The sequence below is a fragment of the Camelina sativa genome, chromosome 11 (genome assembly GCF_030686135.1).
Source record: "Camelina sativa cultivar CO46 ecotype springtype chromosome 11, ASM3068613v1".
Taxonomy (NCBI): domain Eukaryota; kingdom Viridiplantae; phylum Streptophyta; class Magnoliopsida; order Brassicales; family Brassicaceae; genus Camelina; species Camelina sativa.
In genome coordinates this window covers 29,709,463-29,732,236 of record NC_141890.1, presented here as the reverse complement: position 1 = coordinate 29,732,236, position 22,774 = coordinate 29,709,463, and the positions used below count along the sequence as shown (strand labels likewise).

Genomic DNA, 22,774 nt, shown 5'->3' with positions numbered 1-22,774 from the left:
GGACTTTCTTTTACTCATAGGCCTAAACCTTGAGTTTTTATTGACTTCTCATCAGACCTAAGTCTGCATGCCACAATATTGGCTCCTCATCAGACCTAAGTCTGCATGCTATAATATTGGCTCCTCATCGGGCCTAAGCCCGCATGCCATAATATATAAGGAAATCCAATACTCATCTCTCGGGTTGCCACCCTACAGTGTGTCCCCGGATCATCATCCGAAGTCGATATACCAACCATACTCTCAAGCCACAAAATCTCAGAATATGAGGGTACTAGGAGAACAAAAGTCCCCCAAGAGTCACGAGCAAACAATTCTGAACACGTCTGAGTCCTATCCCTATCTTGGTTTCCTTCCCGTAGCTCGCGTAAAACATCACAATGTCCTACCAACCACATATTCCTCTCTCTGGAATACCTCATGACCATACATGGATCATCTGACTGCCACTAGGACCAAACAAATGTCCTAAACAGGACCACCACAAAGGCCAAACAAATGTCCTAAACAGGACCGCCACCAAGACCATACAAATGTCCTAAACAGGACCGCCACAAAGGCCAAACAAATGTCCTAAACAGGACCACCACAAAGACCAAACAAATGTCCTAAACAGGACCGCCACCAAAGCCACTCGTCCCAAAGGACCGTCATGAAGACCACATGTCCCGAAGGACCGCCTAAACAGGCAACTCTGGCTAAACAGCCCGCCACAAAAGCCACACATCTGGCTAAACAGGACGCCACAAAGGCCACACATCTGGCTTAACAGCCCGCCACAAAGGCCACACATCTGGCTATACAGCCCGCCACAAAGGCCACACCTCTGGCTAAACAGCCCGTCACAAAGGCCACACATCTGGCTATACAGCCCGCCACAAAGACCACACATTTGGCTAAATAGCCCGCCACAAAGGTCACACATCTGGCTATACATCCCGCCACAAAGGCCACACATCTGGCTAAACAGCCCGCTACAAAGGCCACACAATGTCTCAAAAGATCGCCCACAGGGGCACATTGTCTCAAAAGACCGCCACACATGGGCATAATGACTCAAAAGTCCGCAACGAAGGCCACACTAGCCCCTCCAAGGCTCACAACCACTAAAAATGGACAATTCTTACTCACATAAAACCTTCCATTTTTAGAACTTTCCACTTTTGGAATCTTTCCTCTTTTAGAAACTTCTATTTCAGAAAACTTTTCCCCAAAACCCCGCCTCACGGAAATTTTGTACCCCGAGCACCACCTCATCTTGTTACTTAGTTACACAACCAACCATCCCAAGCGACCAAGTAAACAAGAGAGATGGGCTGGAATACTCCATTCCCGCTCCAGCCACGGATTATAGATGGGACCAGGCTAGACAAGCTCAAGTCGCGGCTTGCTTCTCATACCACTTCTGAAACCTTGCCTTCATCCTCGCCTCAGGCTCCCAAGACTGCTCCTCAACACCATCACAGTCCCAAAGGACCCTCATCAAAGGAATCTTCTTCCTCCGAAGTTTCTTGATCCTCCTCTCGAGAACCCTCACTGGTCTCGCCTCCAAAGTCATGTTAGGCTGAAGATCCTAAGGAATCTTAGCTAACAACTGATCATCCTCACGGAGACAGTTCCTCAACATAGAAACATGGAAAACTTTATGGAATGCACGCATAACCTCAGGTAACTCCAGTTTATAAGCCACTGGTCCAACACACTCAATCACTCTGAACGGACCCATATACCTCGGACTCAACTTAGTCTCAGTCAATGACCTTTTCGGACCCTGCAACATGGCCATCTTGAGGTATACTCTATCACCAACCTGCAACTCAAGATCTCTCCTCCTTCTATCAGCATAACTCCTCTGCCGATCCTGAGCTTCTTTCATGTTCAGCTTGAGAACCCGAATCTTCTCTGAGATCTCCTGAACAAAATCTGCCCCGTACATAACAGTGTACCCCACCTGAGTCCAGCATAACAGTGTACGACACGACCTCCTATACAAAGTCTCATAAGGAGCCATCTTAATACTTGTCTAATAATTGTTATTGTAAGCAAACTCTACCAAGCTCAAGTGATCTGCCCAATGGCCTCCCCAATCCAACACACACATCTTCAGCAAATCCTCCAGCGTCTGGATCGTCCTCTCTGACTGTCTATCTGTCTGGGGATGATAATCTGTACTCATAAGCACCTTAGTGCCCATCTCTGCTTGAAACGCTCTCCAGAACACTAAAGTGAACTTGGAATCCCTATCAGACACAATGCTTGCTGGCACCCCATGCAACATGACTATCTCCTTCACATACTTCTTAGCCAAGACCGCTGCTCCATCAGTCTTCTTAATGGCCTGAAAATGTGCTGACTTAGTTAACCGGTCATCAATGACCCAAAAAGCATCAAACGTCCTGGACACTGGCAAACCTACCACGTAATCCATAGTAATCATATCCCACTTCCACTCTAGAATGGGAAGACTCTTTAGTAACCCTCTTGGAACCTCCATTTTTGGAAAGTTCCTAACTTTTAAAAAAATATTATCTTACTAAGTCTTGATATTTTTTCCAAAAATATAAATTATTTTAACTATTGTTCATCTTTTGATGATTTATGCAATCATTTTAAAATATTTATAAAAGAAAATAATTAATTTCATGTGTATTTGATTTTAAAAGAATTTAATATATAATGATGTTAGACGTCAGATTCTTAAAGTAAGAGTTGAAAGAAACCTTAATATATTATATCATCTAATAATAATAAAGTAAAATTTTCTTTTGGAAAACTTTAAAATATTGTCATTCGATGCTCTATTCTTTCACAAATGTCATTTTGTTTCTTTTAATTTTTAGTGTAACAAATCTATTCAATTGAATTTACATAATAAAATTTTCGTTTAACAAATAATTTGATGATTAAATAGTTTAAGGATATAAGATTATAATATATATATTTGGGTTATATAAGATACTGCAGAGTAGTGAAGTGACTTTAGTGCAGTGGCAAATAGTAAGTCTTTAATGCACAAGGCACCATCACATCCGGGATCGAGTTCCACTCCCTACAAATATAGGTATTTGGCTAATGGGCCGGCCAGTTGTGATTCAATGGTTGATAAAAAAAAAGATATTGCAGAGTAATAATTGGCTTTTTTATTTCCACAATTTAATATAAATATTCACATGATCTTGATATCATACTATTTTAATCATTTTCAATCCATTTAAAATAAACTTAAATATATTTTAATATATTATTCTAAATAACTAAATGAGAATTGAATATATTTTTTTTGATAAAGAGATAATTGTATATATTTCTGTTTAAAGAGAGAATTGAATATATATTCAAATTCATGATTTGATTATCTTAGCTTAGATGCCCTTTCATAGATCTATATTTATAATATATAACTCTTGAATATATATTTAAAACAATAGACAATTTTAGTTATTAATTCACTATAATATATTTTTATAAACCTGACACATTTTTTATTAATTTTTCTATTCTATCTCATCAATCCTATATTTTGTACTAACTCTCATTTTTGTAACTTTCATAATATTTATAGTACTGCAATGAATGATTAATAATAGTATTTAAAAATATTACATATAAGAAATATATTAATATGTAATGATTGTATATCTATAACTCTCACATAGTTTATGTGAACTCCTATAACAATGAAATACTCCCTCTGTTTTAATTTTGTTGTCGTTTTAGGTTTTCAATGAAAATGTTTGGTAAATATTCCAGTTTTATCTCTGATGTTTTAAAGTTTTGACCAATGAAATTTTTATAAAATATATTAATAAAGGGTGAAATAGACAATTTAATAGACTTTTTTAATTTGTGTAAGAAAACCTTAAATGACAAGTAAAAAACGGAAGAAAGTATAAATTACATTTACCTAATTGATATAAAAATTATTGCATTTATTATCCAATTAAAAAATAAATTTTTTATATGCTCTTAATTACAATTTCTGTTAGAGATAGACAGATACACATTTTATTAACTCTCATATCTAAAATCTGACATAATATTTTTATTTAACTAATATTATTTCCAAAATTACAAAAAATATTCACTAATGTAAACTAAATCCGTACATAGCATAAAATGACTACTAGTATAAATATACGATTATGTATCTTTGTTATCGTATTTATTTAGAGGAAATAAACTAAAATCTTCCAAGTAATATGTAAAACAAAATAAATAAACGAAAAACCAGGAAACTAAATTCTAAATATATACGTCATGGTCTAGTGCTGAACCAAACTCATACTTCCACACACGTGGCTCTCACCGGCGCTTACTTGTGTTACACTTGTCAAACAACATACATGAACTCGCAAACAAACCACCATTGATCTTCAAATCTTTAATCTTAACCGTTGTTTACGTCCTGTAAAAGTGATCACTACAAAGTCCGTAGCACTGGATTATGCCTCAGCCTTTATACTACATGTGAGATCTTTCTAGTCTCATGAGAGTCTTGAAGCTTCTCTGTGTAACTTCGATCACTGATTTAAATCTACAGGTATGGGTTCTAAGAAAATTTCCTACTATTTTCCTGCAAAACTTATACAAATTTTCTCGCATCATTGTCGCTCTCGCTTGTTAGTAATTTGTATCATATTATCATATTTCTTGCTTTGCCTCTCTGTTTGTTGAATATCATAATATATTTTATACGGTGCAAAAACCTATACTTGCTTCAGTTTTTGACATCTTTATCAATATTGTGTAACCTAGTAGTAATATCAGTTTGCTTTTGCGGTTTGCTGATATTTGCTAATGTATTTGAATATCCAAAAACAGAACACTTTTATACTCCACCATGTCAATCATTTTTTTTTCTTTTCACAAATGCAAAATTGGAGTTGGAACGATGTGATAGTATTAGTATACACAAACATAAAATTAAATTGATGCCGTATTGTATATTAATGTGATAAAATTCAATTTTACTATGTTAAAACATTGCAGAAGGAACTTATGAATATGTACACTATATTATATTAGGCGACGTAAATGGCAAATGTTCCGAAGATCGGGAAGGCTATCTATAAAGGACCAAGCATAGTCAAAGAGATATTATATGGAATAGCACTAGGCATTGCGGTTGGAGGGCTGTGGAAAATGCATCATTGGAACAACCAACGACGAACGAAGGAGTTCTATGATTTGCTCGAGAAGGGAGAGATCAGTGTTGTCGCGGAAGATGAGTAGTATTCGTGTACGTTTCTCGGTTTTAGTCTTGCACTATATTTAAATCTGGATAGTAAGCAATTTTGGCGGCATGTAATGAAAGTGTGTCGTGTGCTTAACTGATCTGATTGTGTAATTGTTTTCTTGATGTAGGATAGCATTTGTTATACTACCAAATATGAATTCAAGATCAAGAACCAGTAAGGAATCTATCTTAGTTTGTTGCGTAGGGTATGAACTTTTGTAAAAAATGTTTGGAGAACAATGGGAGTTATTATAAAATGTTGGATATGTTACGTTGAAAGGGTTAGTGTTTTGCTAATAAAAGGATATATTGTTAAATCAGTTTGTGAAATTCATATTTGTGCTACCGCGGTATTCACTGATAAGCCCCATCGGGTCTATGTGAGGAAGAAGCAAAGGGAGATTGGAGCGCGTGTGGAAGAAGAGTAGAGCACGTGAGTGATAAATAAATGTATATAAGCCTGTAAATAAGAAAGAGTCGGGCATATCGTAAGAGTGGTGTGAGAAGAGAGTCGTATGTGATCTCTGAGGAGTGAGAATATGGCTTAGCTGCGTCTAAGGCTCTTACGGTTACAGTTCCGATAACATTGTATCTTCATTCATAAATACAAAAGAGTGTTTCTATTCTATCAACTGGTGCGCTTGTGATCTGCGATCGAATCGAATGCAAGAGAAAATTAGGTTTTCACACAAATTGGGGATTTTCTTAAATCGGAGAAATTAGAAGATCAAGATGGTGATGGAGCAAGTTTTGACACCGGTGAAGGAGTTTTTGATATCGGAGCAAGCATCCGTAGAGATCTTTGATCAGTTAGCTGCTTTGGGAACCAAGATTCGTGAATCTGAGAATCGCACAAGTGAGAAATTCGCGGAGCGCGAGATGAAAGAGATTCTTCGCAAGCTTGATTTCTTGATTGCTTCTGGTCCTGCGACAGAGACGGTTCGTGAAGTTGGTGGTTCGAGTCAATCCGGAGCCGCAAGACCTCAAGATCGCCGCAACCAGGTATCTTTCTATCCTCTGGAACCTTGCCTTAGTCAAATTAGGCCTGGGCTTAGAGAGAATTTATTCCGCAACGTGGAAATGGCTATATTCGAAGGCGTTGGAATATATGGTTGGATTGCTCGAGTTGAAAGATTTTTCAGAATGGGAGGTTACAACGAAGCGGAGAAGCTGGCTTTAGTGTCAGTAAGCTTACAAGGAGAAGCTCTGAGCTGGTTTAATTGGGAGGCTAACAGAAGACAATTCGAGAATTGAGAACAGTTTAAAGCTGCTCTGATGTTACGGTTTGGCAATCTGAAGATTCGAGGACCGAGTCAAAGCTTGTTTTGTATCAAACAAACAGGTTCGATTTCAGATTATGTGCAGAGGTTTGAAGATTTATCCTCACAAGTAACAGGATTAGATGATCAGAAATTGGAGGGTATCTTTCTGAATGGGTTGACGAGGGAAATGCAAGAATTGGTTCATATGCAGAAGCCTTGAGATCTTCCTGAAATGATAGCGGAAGCAAGAGCTATGGAAGATAGTTTAATGCGCATGGTGGTTTAGCGAGAGTTACAAATAGTTGATAAGGAACTTAAAGAGTCAAATGCTTCTGATTACAAGAGTAACTACAGCCACTTCAATAATACTTGGAAGTCGAAGATGATAACTACCGACGTAACACAAGGTCATGACAGACAAGTAAACAGAAATGAGCAGAGACCAAAGAGACACAATACTGGTGCAGAGTTAGATGAGAAGAGAAGGAAGGGTATATGTTTTAAGTGTGATGGACCTTACTCTAAAGATCACAAATGTCCGAATAAGGAGCTTAGGGTTCTCACAATATTAAATGGTTTTGAAGTAGAGGTATTGGAGGATAACAAAGTGGATACGGGGAATATGTGCATCTCAGAGCCAGTTGGAGAATGCATGGCCTTATCATTCACCTCGTACAGAGGAATATCATCTCCTTCAACAACTAAAACAAGAGGTACGGTGGGTACATCGGATGTGATCATCATGTTGGATAGTGGTGCCACTCACAACTATATCTCACCTGCGGCAGTCCAGAAGCTCAAACTGAAGTGTAGAGAAGACCCCAATTTGACAGTTAAGCTGGGAACAAGCATATTGGTTCAAGGATTAGAAGTTTGTGAGAAGGTTTGTTTTTCAATCCAGAACTTAGAGTTCACTACGGAGTTTGTTGTGCTGGAGCTTGGACAAGTTGACATTATTTTGGGAGTGTATTGGCTACGTACACTGGGAGATTGCCAAGTCAACTGGGAGAAGAATGAGATGTCATTCTTATATGAAAACAAGATAGTTACGATCAGAGGAGAGTCAGAGTTGGAAATCTCTAAGATGTCTCTGAAATCTCTATCTAGTGGTTATATAGTGAACACGAAAGGAGTGCAAGTTGCTCTGTATAATCAACACGTTGTTCAGGTAACACAACCTGTGGAGGGCGCTATTCAGGAGGTATTAGCAAGGTTCGATATGGTGTTTGCTATTCCAACAGATTTGCCCCCGATTAGAGGCAGAGAACATGCGATTAATCTTCTGCCTGGGAATAACGCAATCAGTGTCAGACCATACTGATATCCTCATGCGCAGAAAGAGATAATGGAGAAAATGGTGAAAGAGATGCTAGATTCTGGAATTATACGACCAAGTCAAAGCCCTTTTTCAAGCCCTGTTCTGTTAGTAAAGAAAAAGGATGGCAGTTGGCGATTTTGTATTGACTACAGAGCGTTAAACCTAGTCACAGTGCCTGATAAATTCCCTATTCCCATGATTGATCAGCTATTGGATGAGTTAAATGGTGCAGTAATATTTTCCAAATTAGACCTTCGCGCTGGTTATCACCAAATCAGGATGAAAGAAGAAGATGTAGTAAAGACAGCATTCAGGACTCATGACGGGCATTATGAATTTCGAGTCATGCCTTTTGGCTTAACAAACGCACCAGCCACTTTTCAGGCTTTAATGAATGAGTTGTTTCGACCTTACCTCAGGAAGTTCATACTGGTATTTTTCGATGATATCCTGATATACAGCTCGTCCTTGGCAAAGCATATCGAGCATTTGGAGGTAGTTATGCGAATATTGGAAGAGAACCAGTTATTTGCCAATAAGAAGAAGTGTCTGTTTGGCCAAAAACAAGTTGACTATCTAGGCCATATTATTTCGAATGAAGGGGTATCGACTGATCCAGAGAAGACAAAGGCAATGACTCAGTGGGTTACGCCTAAATCAGTGAAAGAGTTAAGAGGTTTTCTTGGGCTCACTGGATATTATCAAAGATTTATTATAGGGTATGGTGTCCTTGCGAGACCTTTAACAGACTTACTAAGAAAGGATAGCTTTGAGTGGAGTAGTGAGGCACAAATGGCTTTTGACAAGTTGTAGAGTGCAATGTCATCAGCTCCGGTACTAGCTTTACCAAATTTCGAAGAAGTTTTTACAGTAGAAGCAGATGCATCGGGCTATGGTCTGGGAGCAGTTCTTATGCAGAATAAAAGACCAATTGCATACTTTAGCCATGGCTTGTCAGCTAAAGAACAACTTAAACCGGTGTATGAGAGGGAATTGATGGCCATCGTTTTGTCCATTCAAAAGTGGAAGCACTATTTGTTTGGTCGACATTTTGTGGTGGATACAGATCAGAAAAGTCTGAAATTCTTATTGAAGCAGAGAGAAGTAACCATGGACTATCAAAAATGGTTGGTCAAACTTCTGAACTATTATTTTGACATACTATATAAACCAGGAGTGGAGAATACAGCTGCAGATGGTTTGTCTAGAATGATTCAACCCCAGGGAACATTGTCATCGATGCTACTATTGGCTCTGACAGTACCTACTGCGTTACAACTCCAAGAGATTTACGAGGAGATCGAGAGAGATGCACAGATACAAGCAGAGATAAAAGCTTGTGTGGATAACCCTTCACGTTATACGAAATACGCTGTCAGGAACGACAAGCTATGGGTGAAACATAGGCTGGTGATTCCTCGAACGTCTTCATCGATAAAGCTGATATTGGAGGAATGTCATTCTGGACTTTTTGGAGGACATTCTGGTGTTCTTAAAACATTGAAGAGAGTTCAACAATCCTTCCACTGGGATGGTCTGTTGAAAGATGTACAACAGTTTGTTGCTGAATGTGAAGTATGCCAGAGGCATAAATATTCAACACTTTCTCCTGCAGGTCTAATGCAACCATTACCGATACCACAACATGTTTGGGAGGATATATCAATGGATTTTGTTGAGGGTTTGCCAACTTCCCAAGGAAAGAATGTCATTTTGGTGGTAGTGGACAGACTCAACAAGTATGGTCACTTCTTGAGCTTGAAACATCCGTTTAATGCTTCGGACGTGACTAGTTTGTTCACACGCGAGATAATCAAATTACATGGCTATCCAGCATCTATTGTTTCGGACAGAGGAAGTACATTCTTGAGTGCGTTCTGGAAGGATTGCTTCAAGCTAGCTGGAACTAAACTGAAGTATAGTACTGCATTCCATCCGCAAACTGACGGACAAACGGAGGTTTTAAACAGGTGCCTAGAGACTTATCTTCGATGTTTTGCCTCAACTCATCCTCGAACGTGGCATCAGTATTTGTCGTGGGCTGAGCTTTGGTATAATTCATCATATCACACGGCTTTGAAGACAACTTCGTTTAGGGTGCTGTATGGACGAGACCCTCCTGCTATAGTCCGTTTTGAAGAACATTCTACTAAGGTGTTAGAGTTGGAGCGTGTGTTGAAAGAAAGAGACTCGATGCTAATCCAGATTAAGAACCATTTGCTTCACGCACAACAACTAATGAAAAACAATGCCGATAAGCACAGACGTGATGTGGAATATGAAGTGGGAACGTGGGTATTTTTGAAGTTGAGACCATATCGTCAACAGTCTGTCTCCAAACGAGCCTGCCAGAAGTTAGCAGCCAAGTATTTCGGTCCATATGAAATCATGGAGAGGATTGGGAAGGCCGCATACAGACTGAAACTACCGGATGGTTCCAAAATACATCCTGTTTTTCATGTGTCTCAGATTAAGAAGGTGTTGGGAGTTCATCATCAGGTCATTCCCTTGCCTGACATGTTTAACGACACAGAAGAGTTGATCATTGAACCAGAAGAAGTGTTGGAGACTCGTTATAATGATACCGGAGTATTGGAGGCTTTAGTACGTTGGAAAGGCTTGCCAGAGTACGAGAACACTTGGGAAGTGGTTAAGGAGCTACAGAAGCAATACCCGACACTAGCGCTTGAGGACAAGCTGCGTTTTGAAGGGGGGGGGGGTATTGATAAGCCCCATCGGGTCTATGTGAGAAAGAGGCAAAGGGAGGTTGGAGCACGTGTGGAAGAAGAGTAGAGCACGTGAGTGATAAACAAATGTATATAAGCCTGTAAATAAGAAAGAGTCCGGCATGTCGTAAGAGTGGTGTGAGAAGAGAGTCGTATGTGACCTCTGAGGAGTGAGAGTATGGCTTAGCTGCGTCTAAGGCTCTTACGGTTACAGTTCCGATAACATTGTATCTTCATTCATAAATACAAAAGAGTGTTTCTATTCTATCATTCACATGTATATCCCGCTTAGAAAATCAGATTACCCCAAAAAAAAAGGCTCGATGTAATGCACTCGTATGCAATCAAATGAATTTTGTGTACACCTACCTCACGAAATTTGTAAAATATGCTAGGGGAAAAAAGCATTAGCTTCTATGAGTAGTAGAAGATTCTGAAGAGGTATATGAAGCTTGATCCGTTTTGACCATCGTGTTAAACGTCGTAGTACTATTGGTACTATGAGATATAGTACTACTGTTATCTAGATCTGTAGTTAGAGGGCTAGTCCTCAAGAATGGAGGATTGGTTGGAGATGGAATCAGGTATTCACTCTCGGTTAACATGCGGATGACTTCTTCCATCGACGGTCTTAGTGATGGAGAAGCTTGCGTGCATAACAATCCCACGCGAAGAACTCTACAAGCTTCTGCTTCGCGGCCTTGTTCTTGACGAACCTCATCTTTTAGACATGATTCAAGAGCTTCAACCAATCTATTCAGTGTATAGAGGTTCCAGACCTAGAGAGACAGCAAACAATAGTGAATTTTAAATATCTTTCAATCTTAAAACTTTGTTAACGATGAATATGGTTTTTTGGGATTCTTACTCTTTGTAGGAGATGACCTGTCACTGGTACGAAAGCGTTGTTTCTTGTTCAACAAGAAATCTCGAGAACAAGAACTCCAAAGCTATAAATGTCTGCTTTTTCCGTTAACTGTCCTCTTACAACATACTCTGGAGCCATGTAACCTCTGTATAAAGTGACAAGTTAAACTCAGTTTTGAAATATTTACTTCGAGCTTAACACATAAAATTAGATAGGGATCCGAAGGTTCTAGTGTTTTTTGAGTCACTTACAGAGTTCCTGCGATGCCGGTACTAAGATGAGTTTTGTCCGGACCAAAACATCGAGCCAAACCGAAATCAGCGATCTTCGGATTGAGCTGTTCGTCTAGAAGAACATTACTAGTTTTGATGTCACGATGAATAATCCTCACTGGAGATCCACCGTGTAGGTAAGCCAGTCCCTCTGCTGTTCCCAAGATTATATTTAGCCTCTGGCTCCAGTTTAAGACCTTGCTTTTACATTCATCTGAAAATCACAAAGAAGTCACTTATTAGACTCTACTCTGTTTTCAAAACATTTTAAGATTCTTTTTCTTCCAGAGATCAACTTAAGGAGAATTTATTTACCAAAGAGAAAGTGGTCGAGGCTTTTGTTGGGCACGTACTCGTAGACCAAGAGACTCTCGGGTCCTTCAATGCTACAACCAAGAAGCTTGACGAGGTTTTTATGTTGGATTCCACTAATGAGATTCACTTCGTTGAAGAATTCTTCTACCCATTCTCTTGTGTTGAACACTAATCTCTTCACGGCCACGTTCTTACCATTTGGAAGAGTTCCTAAGAAAACGGTGCCGTTTCCTCCTTCTCCTAGTTTTTTCTTGGAGTTGAAGTAATCTGTTGCCTTCTCTAGTGTCTCATACTTGAACTTCGTCTTTGAATTGTTGAATTTTCTCGAAATTAAACCCAGGTTTTTCTGTTCTGTTCTCGAGGAGATGAGTGAGATAAATCAATCAAAAATTAGGCCGCCATATGCATTTCGGGTATGTGAGAGGTGACATGCCTAATCAAAATAATGTTCTAAACTAGAAAACTAATGTTTCTATATATGGATTCAACATATCACATATGTGCATTTAATTGAATGTTTTACCTTGTTTTGTCTTTGATACTTTTATCATAATGGCATACGTTGCCAAGAGAATGACCATGACAAACGCTGACGTTGTCAAGACAATAGCCACAATGACTCCTTTGTTAAAAATCACTACAAGCAAAACAAAACACACCATTAGTTTGGTTCATAATGTAGTTATTTTTTCAATCCATCTATCAAAAATTGGAAAATATGACATAATAAGTAGTAAAATCTTACCATGAATTTTATGATGCCCATCACCGTTGTAAAACTTGTGATCAGAGTATCTGAGATAACACCCTGTGTTCATAGCTCTTCCTTCTCGCCTCGAAACGCACCGTTTCACTTCTTTAACAGCTTTCTCCAAACAAACCCTACAATCTTCCTTCCCCAAACTCTCCCAACACTGAGCAAGCGCGTGCACACCACTCTCTCCGGCGACTCCGAATCCTCTCTGTGTAACCGCGACTCTCGCCGCCGTCTCCGAAACTCGAGACCCGAACTGAGGATCCAAAACGGTGTCGTTGCTGCAAGAAAATCTATCAGAAGTCGCGGAGACTGATTCGCCGTAGAACTCGTAAGTCTCGTAACGGAGGAAACAACCGTCGAGGAAGATTCTTGCCGAGGAGGAAGGGAGACAACGAGGGAGGCGCGTGCGTGCGATCGCGTAACAGAGCTGGCAATCAGACGGTGAGAGATCGTTGTGGCATTGGATCAGTGCGAAGACAGACGGCGTGGTGTTTAGAGATTGAGTTGCGAAACGTCGTGTGGTTAGTTTTAGAGAGAGTGAATGCATATCTTCGACGAACGTTGGGATGAAGTTTGGATCTGCGGAGGATCTGCTACGTCCGCCGCAGAAAAGACCGGATACGGTGGTTCTTTGGTCGTCGGTTGAGGAAGACAAGAACGGTAAAACGAAGAAGGAATATAAAAAGATGATGTAATGAAACGGTATTGTTTTTGTGAGGCAATGCATTTTTTTAATGTTTTCTTTTGTTTACTTATGTTGTGATGTTGGTGTTTAGATATAGGACTGCATTCGAATGCATTATACTAATCACTTAACTGACTAAAAAACATCTATTTGATTGAATTTTCACTAATCTATGATGTAGTAAACGAATGGATACAGATAAACGATATAGAGACATCATGTATCACAATAGAGGATTATGGATTTAAAGCGATAGGAAAACGTGTACAGTTGTAAGAGTCTGACTAGGTCCAAATTAAAAGTAGTGATAGATACGTCAGACATTCATACTGCTTTAATAATTGAGTATAAATTTTTAAAATTTTAATGGTTTTATCCTCGAAAATTTCAGGAAAAAGAAACCCATTAATAGATTTTTTTTTTTTTTTTTTTTCATTTTTTCTTAAAGGTGTAAGTAAGATTCTAAATATTATTGCGATTTGTGTGTGAACTATGTAACCAAGAGAATACTACACAAAGGATAATTTCAAATTGAGAAGTATCGTTTTCAGAAATTAAAAAACGGGACGTCCTAATTTATGCGTCGGTGGCTAACTCGTCAAGTGGGTGGGGTAGGGTTAGGTTTGGGTGCAGCTAAATTCAATAATCTTCGCCTCAGTATACTGACTCGAGCCGTACTCACCGGAATACAACGTTGCGTATTAATATTGGAGTCAGGTATATAAATATTGTCTAGAGTTTTGGGACACAAATATTGAAAAAAAAAAATATAAGACTTAATCAATCTAAGTTGATTCTTTACAATTGTTCTAGTTTGATATGTAAAAAAGTTAGATCTTAGTTCATTTTTAATATAACATTAACTTCTTGTTATGTGTATCAGTGTACGAGTGTATCTATCAAAATTTCATGAAAAAAAATATCGTATCTACAAATCCGTTGTAAAGTTTAGCAATAGAAGGTTAAAACTTGCAATGCAACTTAAGCCACATGATAAAAGTTATTTGTTGAGGGCCACAATTTCCAAACCTGTCTTAACGTTGGAAATAGTTGCACACATGAATCATTTCTATAGGTTTAGGCAGAAGCATTTAAAATCAAACTTGATTAATTAGTTCTAGTAATGATGGATAACTTTGTTCTTTAGTAGATATATATCCTCAAGGTGTGGTGTAGAAGTTCATTGAGCTACATCTGCTTGAAATTTATTTGTAGTTGGGTGCGTTGATTTGTTGTCCAAATTATTGTTGTGATCGAATTTATTGTTGCACCAAGAGGCCTAAAGCCGTAGGCCCGTAGAATATTGCGACCCTGCTTACATGTTAAGGAACACAGATTGATGTAAAAAAGAAAATAGAAATAAAGGAAAACAGATGAAATATTAGTTTATGTTGATTATTATTTCTCCACAACTCAGCAAATCAAATTAGAAAATATATAATAAAATAATGATTTCCTAAAATTTATATTACATTAAATTAGATTATGACTCGCGGTGGTAAATCTTTTTTTGAATTTTTTTGAATGTACTATGTTAATACTAATTTTGCTAATTTTGCTTATTTAAGAAGTACAAACGCTATTTTCACCAATTACATATTTATAGAAATTAAAATATAATAAAACGAAATCATGTGATAAACTTTTTATAATTAGTTTTTTTTTACTATTTTGTAATGCTCGGACTGTCACCTTTTAATGGGTTCCAAGTCCAATCCCACTCCATTTGTCTACTTTTCTTAATGAGTCTTACGTCCTCTCAGTGAGTCTATCCATATCCGACGGTCGGTTTGCTACGTTTAGGAGACTTTAAAGATTTGTTATCGTCCCTACAAATCAGCACATTTTTTTCTGTGTTTTGTCCTTACTCGTACAGTTTCGACAATCACTTCCCAGAAAGCCATTCATATTAAGACTACTCCAGCTCAAACACACTTAACTCTGGAGTTCTCTCAGGATTCTTGACCAAAAAGATAGATATATTTTAGTGATATAGATAACCAAATCAATTATTTTAAATTTCTCCCCGTGTCTCTAAAACCAGAGTTTCACAAATTTCTCTTTTCTTATAAAAAGAATAAATGATCATTACAAAAATGAAAAATCCAATTGTTTCTTGATTATTATTAACTCAGCAATGAAGAAAAAATAGAACGAAGGCTCAGTACTAAGCGCAATAACATAAAATGTAAATGAAAACATCGTTAAGTTGGTCAAAAGAAAACAGTTTCCCGTTTCGGAGTCGGACGGCTGATATCAAATAATAAAATCACCGTTTCAAAATCGACGGCTGATATCGAATAAAATCTTGCTTTGTTTTATTTTATTTTGAACGTCGTTTTGACTGATTCTACGAAGAAAAATATCTACCATCCAAATTGCGTTTTTTATAAAGCCTAAACTGATTCTTCTTTGATATATTTTCATTTCCTTCTTCTCCTCAAAAGATCAGATCGATAACCAAAACTCAAAGGTTTCTTAATCTCGACGAAGATGGCGACGCAGAAGGCTAAGGACATCGTTAACAGCGACTCAGTCGTTGTTTTCAGGTCCCGCTTCTCTTCTCTTTTCTCAATTTGCGCGATTCTCTCTGTTTTTTTTTTTTGTATTTTTGTTTGTGAATCTTCGAATCTGTGGTCTGTGCTTTCTTTATACAGCTTCGATTGTGTTGTTTTCATTGGAAATTTTATACGATTAGGAATCCACGGATGTATCTAGACGCTTTTGTGTACCAAAAGGGAGTAATCTGATCGGTAATTTTGTGTGGCTGTGGTTTTTTTTTTTTCTTTTGGAAATTGCAGCAAGACGTTTTGTCCTTACTGCGTGAGGGTGAAGGAGCTTCTGCAACAATTGGGAGCTAAGTTCAAGGCCGTTGAGCTCGACACCGAGAGTAATTTTTTGGTTTTATTGTGTCTTTTAGGATTGTGTTTGATGATCCAAGTAAGTATAGGTTTAGGAATAGTTCTATTGCTTGTGTATTGAGATTTGAGTTTTAGTTTATCGATCCAAGTATAGATTGTGTTCATAAATCTAACCTTGGAAATTTTCTCTGTTTTCTCTTGGATACTCATGATCATGTGGTTCTATGTTCCATGAGTCAAGATGGTTTCACAAAGCTTATGATCAATTCACCTTAAAAGCACTTTTAGAAGCAATGAGTTATGTGTATTACATTGATCAAAGTATAGGTTTTGTTCATTAACCCATCATATAAATGTTACGGGCTTTCTCTGGAGATTGGAGTTTGTGTTTTTTTTTATTCTAGTAGAGGTTTTTTTTTTTCCATGTTCCTTTGTTTCTCTGGGATCTCATGATCATGTGTTTCTTATGTCCTTGAGTCAAATTAGTTTCAGAAAGCATGATCTCATTTACCCTTAAGCAATCTTACAAGCAAGAGCTATGAGTTTTTACATTTACTCACTAGAGAATCCACACTCAAGCATTGTAGTGCTATTTTCTGAATTATTCACTGCTGTTGTTGAATACAGGTGATGGTAGCCAAATTCAATCAGCTCTTGGAGAATGGACTGGACAACGCACTGTGCCTAATGTCTTTATTGGAGGAAATCACATCGGTGGCTGCGATGGTAAGACATTTAGAACTTTTTTTTTTTTTTTTGAATGAAAAGACATTTTAGATATTTAGAACTATTCCCTTCAAAACTTTTGCTTTTTTTTTGTTTTTTTTGTTTGCGGTTGCGGAACTCTAGTTTTGTTATCCTAAACCAAATTTTCTGAATTTCATTGCAATTGTAGCAACATCAAACTTGCATAAAGATGGGAAGTTGGTTCCTCTGCTAACTGAAGCTGGAGCTATCGCTGGAAAGACTGCAACAACTTCTGCTTAAGAAGCACATCCATTTGTGATTGCTTCATCAGGAATAAAATGGTTTGAGTCGGGCAATAAGAACTTGTTTCGTTGTCAAGTTAATAAGTATTCTGAAATGTTTTATGATTGTGGTTATGTCGAAGTCGGTTTTGAACTTCTGATGCATTATGTTATCATCTTATGGATATGCGTTTGGTAACATTTTGTTATAAATAGAAATTCGAGTTTATGCTCTCAGGTAAATCAATTGAAGCGTCTAGTATATATATATTTTTTTTGGTAAGGATTGAAGAGTCTAGTATTTTGGTATATCATTAAAATATATTTCATAAAACCAATGAGCTATTTTAGTTAAAATAAATCATTTAAATAACATTTAAAATAACATATGGTGTTCCCGTAAACATGTACATCCACCTTTATAAAACAAATCGTATGTACATTATATCCAAGTCAATTTTTCTTTTACCAATAATAATATTTTTTTACCATAATAACTTTCTTACATGTCTCTGAACATTTGAAGAAATTTAGTGGTTAAATCTAAAAAATTCTTTACAAAAAGAAAACTTTTACAGTTAAAAACTTGCTTACATATCTAGCACGTGTTCGAATTCGAACACGCAAAATTCCTATAATGAGTTTAAAATTCTTATTATTTCCAACTCATAAATAAAAATAACTATTTTATCTTTGAAAGACAATTACTTTTAAAATCTTAATTGATAAGAATTATTGAATATTATTTATTGCGTGTAAATGTTTTTTGTTGCATTACTTTTAAATAAATTTATCAAAATTTACCAAAAATATATTTTTCAATGAAGTAATTTATTAATCTAGTTGACTACCAGTTTTATGAATGGCTACATGTTTGGTTGTTCACATAAACATTTTATCTTTTAAGACTAGTTTTTTCATTTTGCCATTTTAGTCAACTTTAAGGAGTGCATTACTTTTATGGATTCATCTTTGTAAAATCTCAAGTTCCGGTTCTGCAATTTTAATGTTTCGATTGGCCCAGTGGCGGAACCATGTTGTGTAAGAGGGCGGCATATGCCTAAATTATTTTTTTAGATTTTAATGCAAAATTTTAAAATTTTCAATTATTTTCCTTGATATTTGCAGTTCTGCCCCTTCCATTCTTTGAACAATTTTTTGATGTTGGCACTCCTGAAACTTGACATCACCACATGAAGGATTTGGACCAGTTGATGTAAAACGCTTTTATATGACGTGATGTGAACACATTTGTTGCGTTGCATGTTTCTGTAAAGGATCGGATGTAATTTTCAGTGGTTAACTTTATATTAAGAAAAGCTATTGTTCTGAGGGCTACAATTTCGTTGTATACAAATACAACAAAACCAAAAAAACAGTACTTGGTCACTTCTGATTTTAAAAACATACTCTACATATCATATATGTCTTGTCCAAATAAAACAGAAATAGCCTTTCATTAAGATAGATAGATGATCGATGATAGATGATGCTTAAAAAAAAAACGAAGATATAAAGATAGCTAGCTAGTTAGATAGATAGATGATAGATATGACTTAAACATGAGGTGATAATGAGAAAACATCTTGACCAGAGCAATCTCCTTCATCAGAAATTAGCTAGTTCCAGCCATTCATGAGCATCCATGCATGTATCATCCATGGGTTCATAAACTCTTGCAAAATCATTACCCCATGTAAACGTTGTTTTCTCCGGAACATAAACTGCGGTTGTTGACGCATCCATCGCCATTGCGGCAGTCTGCCTTCTAGCAACCAGATTCAGATTCACCCCATCGACAACATGCTCACATTTGTCATTCTCCATTTCAGCGTTTGCAATTATAGTATCAGCTCCTCTGTTCATGTGGACATTGTTGTTGATTGTAATAGACCATATATAATTTTCGAGGGCTTTGTTGCCAAGGGGGAGGGCATCGCTTCTCCTGTTCCTCATCGAGAGTAGCCGACGCTTTGTGGCGTTCCAATGGTTTTTCACCATATTTTCACTTCTTCCAGGGAGTCTCTTGGCGATTTCGGTCCATTTGTTGCCAACTAGCTTGTGGACTTCAACAAGTATTTGATCTTCTTTTTCACTCCAAGAATTTTTCTGAAAACACACATATATTCATTTCATATATAAATGGGTCCATATACAATTCTTTCAAGTTAGAAGCCAATGATAGTTTAACATAGTTTCTAACCTAGCTTATATAACCATATGTGAGTCGTTACTATGCATATATATACAGAAGATTATTAGAAGAGAAGTACCTTGATGTCCGGATGGAGATGGTTGTGCCACCTCTCTCTACACTGTTTACCAATTCGTCCTTGGAACATTTTTGCGATTGCTGTCCATTTTTTCATTCCATTACGTTTCACCAATTTCATCAACATCCTATATACGGCCCACCACACATATATATTAATTGTAATACAAAATCCTCAGCAATAATAATGATGTGCCATAAAACAATTATAATATTTTTGTAAGAATTTTAGAAAAGGATCGTCAAAAAAAAAATCATAGTAACTGAATTACCAATTAATTTTTCCATGATACAAAAATAAAATAAAATAAAATAAAACTTACTCGTCCTCGGTAGGAGTCCATTGTCCTTTGATACTGATGCCTTTCCTCTTCTTCTGATCGGTTTTGATAATCACCTGCTTCTCCTGACGCCTGTTAGATGTCTCTTTTGTTATGCTCTTATTGATATCCTCTGGCTCTGACACATTAAATTGTTGAGACTCAACCATGAAATGACCAAGGGCCGGCTCGTGACTACCGATGAAAAACCCTTGATTGTGAGAAACATCATCCAACCTAGTGTTCCCTTGAAAATCATGCATATTGTATGATGTACCTTCTGATATTACAGGGAACGAGGTGTAATAGGTCACTGGGAATTTTAGGTCGCTAGTTATGTTATTTTGAAATTCCTCAAAAGCATCGGTGTTTGAGTAGGAAGGATTACCCATACATGGATATTTTGAGGATATTTGAGCTGAAGGAAATTTGGGAAATAAATGATTTTGATGATCAGAATTTTGGTTTGGAATCGATGAAATAAGATTTTGGTGATAGATGTTAGGAACAACAGTCAAAAGAGAAGGTTGAGCCCATTCATTACCAGAAGAAAGAGTTAAACTATCACCAAGAGATTTAAGATGATCTTTTTGTACATAAGATACATCATCAATATGAAATTGGTGAGAGTTAATGAAATTATCATCGTAGATGTTCGTCGGCAATCCCATTTTCAACACCAATTTGAATTTTAAGACAATCGAAAAGTTGATTAGTTCTAGATACGAAATCTAGAAATATTTTGGTTGAAATAAAAAATTCAAGAGAAAAAATAGATAAAAAGAAAAATCATTGATAGGAAACTATATATAAATGTAGAAAGGGAAAACCGGAACTTGAGACTCTACAAAGATGAATCCATAAAAGTAATGCACTCCTTAAAGGTGACAAAATCTTAAAGATAAAATGTTTATGTTGAATAACAAAATCTTTAGCCATTCATAAGAATTGTAGTCAACAAGATTTTTAAATTTATTTCATTGAAAATATATTTTTGGTAAATACCGATAAAGTTTCTTAAAAGCTATAATGCAACAAAAAAACATTTACGTGCAATAAATAAAATTCGACAATTAAGGTACTCTTATAAATTAGGATTATACAAGTAATTGTCTTAAGAATAAAATAATCATTTTTTATGAGTGAGAAGAATGAAAAATCTTGAAATCATTATGGCTTATTAGGAATTTTGGGTGTTCGAGAAGAATTCTTTGAATTTTTAGACACGTGTTAGACATGTAAATAAGTTTTTAATGGTATAAGTATATTTTCATAAAAGATTTTTTGGATTTGAACAGTTATATATGCTTTATTAATTTTAGCAATGATGTCTATATATATAAGATGATTTATGTTGTAAATATCTTTTTTTGAATGTTCTGACACGTGCTAGACATGTAAGAAAGTTTTTTTTTTTTGTTCAACTGATTTATATTATATTAGTAGTTATGATCAAAGGAAATCCTTTGCTTGTCCTTACAAAGCCTTGGTAAACCTCTCATACCAACACCAAAAGGAAAGACCCTTCCCCAAATTAGTCTACTACTTACAAACCACAAGCCCAGTTAAGAGAACCTGGTTTTCACAAAAAGAATGGTTAAAACTACCTAACCACCGCATTCCCCAAGATAACAGCTATACAGAGGATCCTACTCTCTCATCTTCGAAAACCTGTTGTAGCCACAATGGGTACCCATACGCTACATACGACTGAATTCGACACTCACTTGTGACACTATGTGCAATGAGATGAGCTCCTCTATTAGCTTTTGGTCTTTCCACTTCCACTTTCCAAAAACCAAACAACTTTAGCAACCTCAATAACTCTCCTGATTCGTACGCATAAGAAGGCCAAGCTTTTGGTCTCAACACCCATCGTACTAAAGACACATCCTCCATAGCAAAAATAACCTTAGTCCTTCTATGACTGATCAAACTTTCCATAGCCCATTGTGTAACTAGAAAGCTTGCCTGATCTTTGTTTGGAACATTAGTGAACGCTCTGCGACTATGCATCAACACCAAACCGTTCTCATCCCTCAGGACCCACGCACCTCCTGCAAGTTGATTTCTTTTCGACCATGACACTCCCACATTACACTTTAAGCATAAACTCGGTGGAGCTGACCAAACTTATTCCTTTTCTGCAATTCTTGATGCCCGTACACTTGTTTCTGGGACCCTTGCTTCTTCGCTCTGTATCTCTACCCTCTTTTCTTTCCCTTCAGAATCCAGTCTCTGAGCTACAAACCATTCCTCCACATCCTCTCTAATCTTTTCTACCGATTTGAGCGGAGAAAATTGTTTTCCTTCGAAGCAAAGGATGTTTCTGTTTTTCCAAATCCTCCAAATGATCCACGGGAAGCTTCTTCTAAGCAGAAGTGGCCACATTTTATTTCCTCTGTTGACCAATAAATGATGCATATTTGAATATACCGATCCTTTATCAAAGCCAAACTCAGGGGAAGGATAATCCGATAAGGCCCATACATGTCTTGCTCCAATGCACTCAAACAGTACATGATTTATTGATTCCCCTTCCTGACCACACGTCTGACATCTCTCATCCAGCCTCAAGCCCCTCCGGTTTAGCTTAGATAACACTGGCAACGCTCCACTCAACACTTTCCAGAAAAATACTTTAAGCTTTGGGTCCGTTTGAAGCTTCCACACCTGTTCTTTCAATAAGTTAAGTGAAGGCTGGATATTTGCTTCTTGATAAGCAGATTGCCTATTCATTTGCCCTGCTAACCAATAAGCTGAATTAACCGTAAAATCTCCACTTTTATTAAACTTCCATACCAAAAATTCCTCATTATCCACCACCGGTTTTTGCTTTTTGATCTTTACTATGTCCATTGGCAGGAAATGATACTCCAATTTGTGAGCATTCCAATCTCTTCTTTCAAAGTCG

The 22,774-nt window shown here is 37.0% G+C and overlaps 3 protein-coding genes and 1 pseudogene across 12 annotated transcripts; 2 read left to right on the top strand and 2 right to left on the bottom strand.

Moving 5' to 3' along the window:
* The first annotated feature begins 4,409 nt into the window (after positions 1-4,409).
* LOC104724392 (putative cytochrome c oxidase subunit 5C-4) lies at positions 4,410-5,868 on the top strand. Of its 7 annotated transcripts, none has more exons than XR_002033978.2 (4): positions 4,410-4,540; positions 5,026-5,239; positions 5,365-5,411; positions 5,626-5,868. XR_002033978.2 is itself a non-coding variant. In XM_019231693.2 (4 exons), exon 2 carries the CDS (start codon positions 5,035-5,037, stop codon positions 5,230-5,232), a length of 198 nt encoding a protein of 65 aa, XP_019087238.1. In that variant the 5' UTR covers positions 4,410-4,540; positions 5,026-5,034; the 3' UTR covers positions 5,233-5,239; positions 5,370-5,411; positions 5,626-5,868. The 7 variants fall into 7 exon arrangements, 5 of the variants coding, with proteins under 5 accessions (XP_019087238.1, XP_010441175.1, XP_010441174.1 ...); XR_002033977.2 differs by having other exon boundaries at positions 5,558-5,868; XM_019231693.2 differs by having other exon boundaries at positions 5,370-5,411.
* A 4,888-nt stretch (positions 5,869-10,756) lies between these two features.
* Positions 10,757-13,721, bottom strand: LOC104724391 (cysteine-rich receptor-like protein kinase 42). Of its 2 annotated transcripts, XM_010442871.3 has the most exons (6): positions 12,743-13,721; positions 12,521-12,634; positions 11,998-12,348; positions 11,662-11,896; positions 11,411-11,555; positions 10,757-11,321 (listed from the first exon to the last, which is right to left on the bottom strand). In XM_010442871.3, the coding sequence occupies exons 1-5, from the start codon at positions 13,479-13,481 to the stop codon at positions 11,459-11,461; spliced, it is 1,536 nt and encodes a 511-aa protein (XP_010441173.2). In that variant the 5' UTR covers positions 13,482-13,721; the 3' UTR covers positions 10,757-11,321; positions 11,411-11,458. The 2 variants fall into 2 exon arrangements, with proteins under 2 accessions (XP_010441173.2, XP_087326951.1); XM_087470825.1 differs by lacking the exons at positions 10,757-11,321; positions 11,411-11,555 and having other exon boundaries at positions 11,658-11,896; positions 12,743-13,707.
* A 1,825-nt stretch (positions 13,722-15,546) lies between these two features.
* LOC104724390 (glutaredoxin-C2) lies at positions 15,547-17,511 on the top strand. 2 transcript variants are annotated; one of them, XM_010442870.3, is made up of 4 exons: positions 15,547-15,988; positions 16,241-16,329; positions 16,928-17,026; positions 17,196-17,511. In XM_010442870.3, the coding sequence occupies exons 1-4, from the start codon at positions 15,933-15,935 to the stop codon at positions 17,285-17,287; spliced, it is 336 nt and encodes a 111-aa protein (XP_010441172.1). In that variant the 5' UTR covers positions 15,547-15,932; the 3' UTR covers positions 17,288-17,511. The 2 variants fall into 2 exon arrangements, with proteins under 2 accessions (XP_010441172.1, XP_087326950.1); XM_087470824.1 differs by having other exon boundaries at positions 15,799-15,988; positions 16,241-16,379.
* Positions 17,512-18,664: 1,153 nt separating this feature from the next.
* LOC104774003 (transcription factor MYB115-like) lies at positions 18,665-20,678 on the bottom strand (annotated as a pseudogene). The gene is made up of 3 exons (XR_015570314.1): positions 19,864-20,678; positions 19,542-19,668; positions 18,665-19,377 (listed from the first exon to the last, which is right to left on the bottom strand). The product of XR_015570314.1 is annotated as a transcription factor MYB115-like (transcript).
* Between the last annotated feature and the right edge of the window lie 2,096 nt (positions 20,679-22,774).

What these genes read in the sequence shown, in the direction of transcription:
- LOC104724392 (XM_019231693.2), top strand. Translation starts at nt 5,035, where the DNA reads ATGGCAAATGTTCCGAAGATCGGGAAGGCTATCTATAAAGGACCAAGC.
- LOC104724391 (XM_010442871.3), bottom strand. Translation starts at nt 13,481, where the DNA reads ATGCATTGCCTCACAAAAACAATACCGTTTCATTACATCATCTTTTTA. An exon ending in AGTATCAAAGACAAAACAAG is followed by an intron (nt 12,349 to 12,520) that starts GTAAAACATTCA and finishes CCTCGAGAACAG; the next exon opens with AACAGAAAAACCTGGGTTTA. An exon ending in CCTCGACCACTTTCTCTTTG is followed by an intron (nt 11,897 to 11,997) that starts GTAAATAAATTC and finishes TGTGATTTTCAG; the next exon opens with ATGAATGTAAAAGCAAGGTC.
- LOC104724390 (XM_087470824.1), top strand. Translation starts at nt 15,933, where the DNA reads ATGGCGACGCAGAAGGCTAAGGACATCGTTAACAGCGACTCAGTCGTT. An exon ending in GACTCAGTCGTTGTTTTCAG is followed by an intron (nt 15,989 to 16,240) that starts GTCCCGCTTCTC and finishes TGGAAATTGCAG; the next exon opens with CAAGACGTTTTGTCCTTACT. An exon ending in TCACATCGGTGGCTGCGATG is followed by an intron (nt 17,027 to 17,195) that starts GTAAGACATTTA and finishes TTGCAATTGTAG; the next exon opens with CAACATCAAACTTGCATAAA.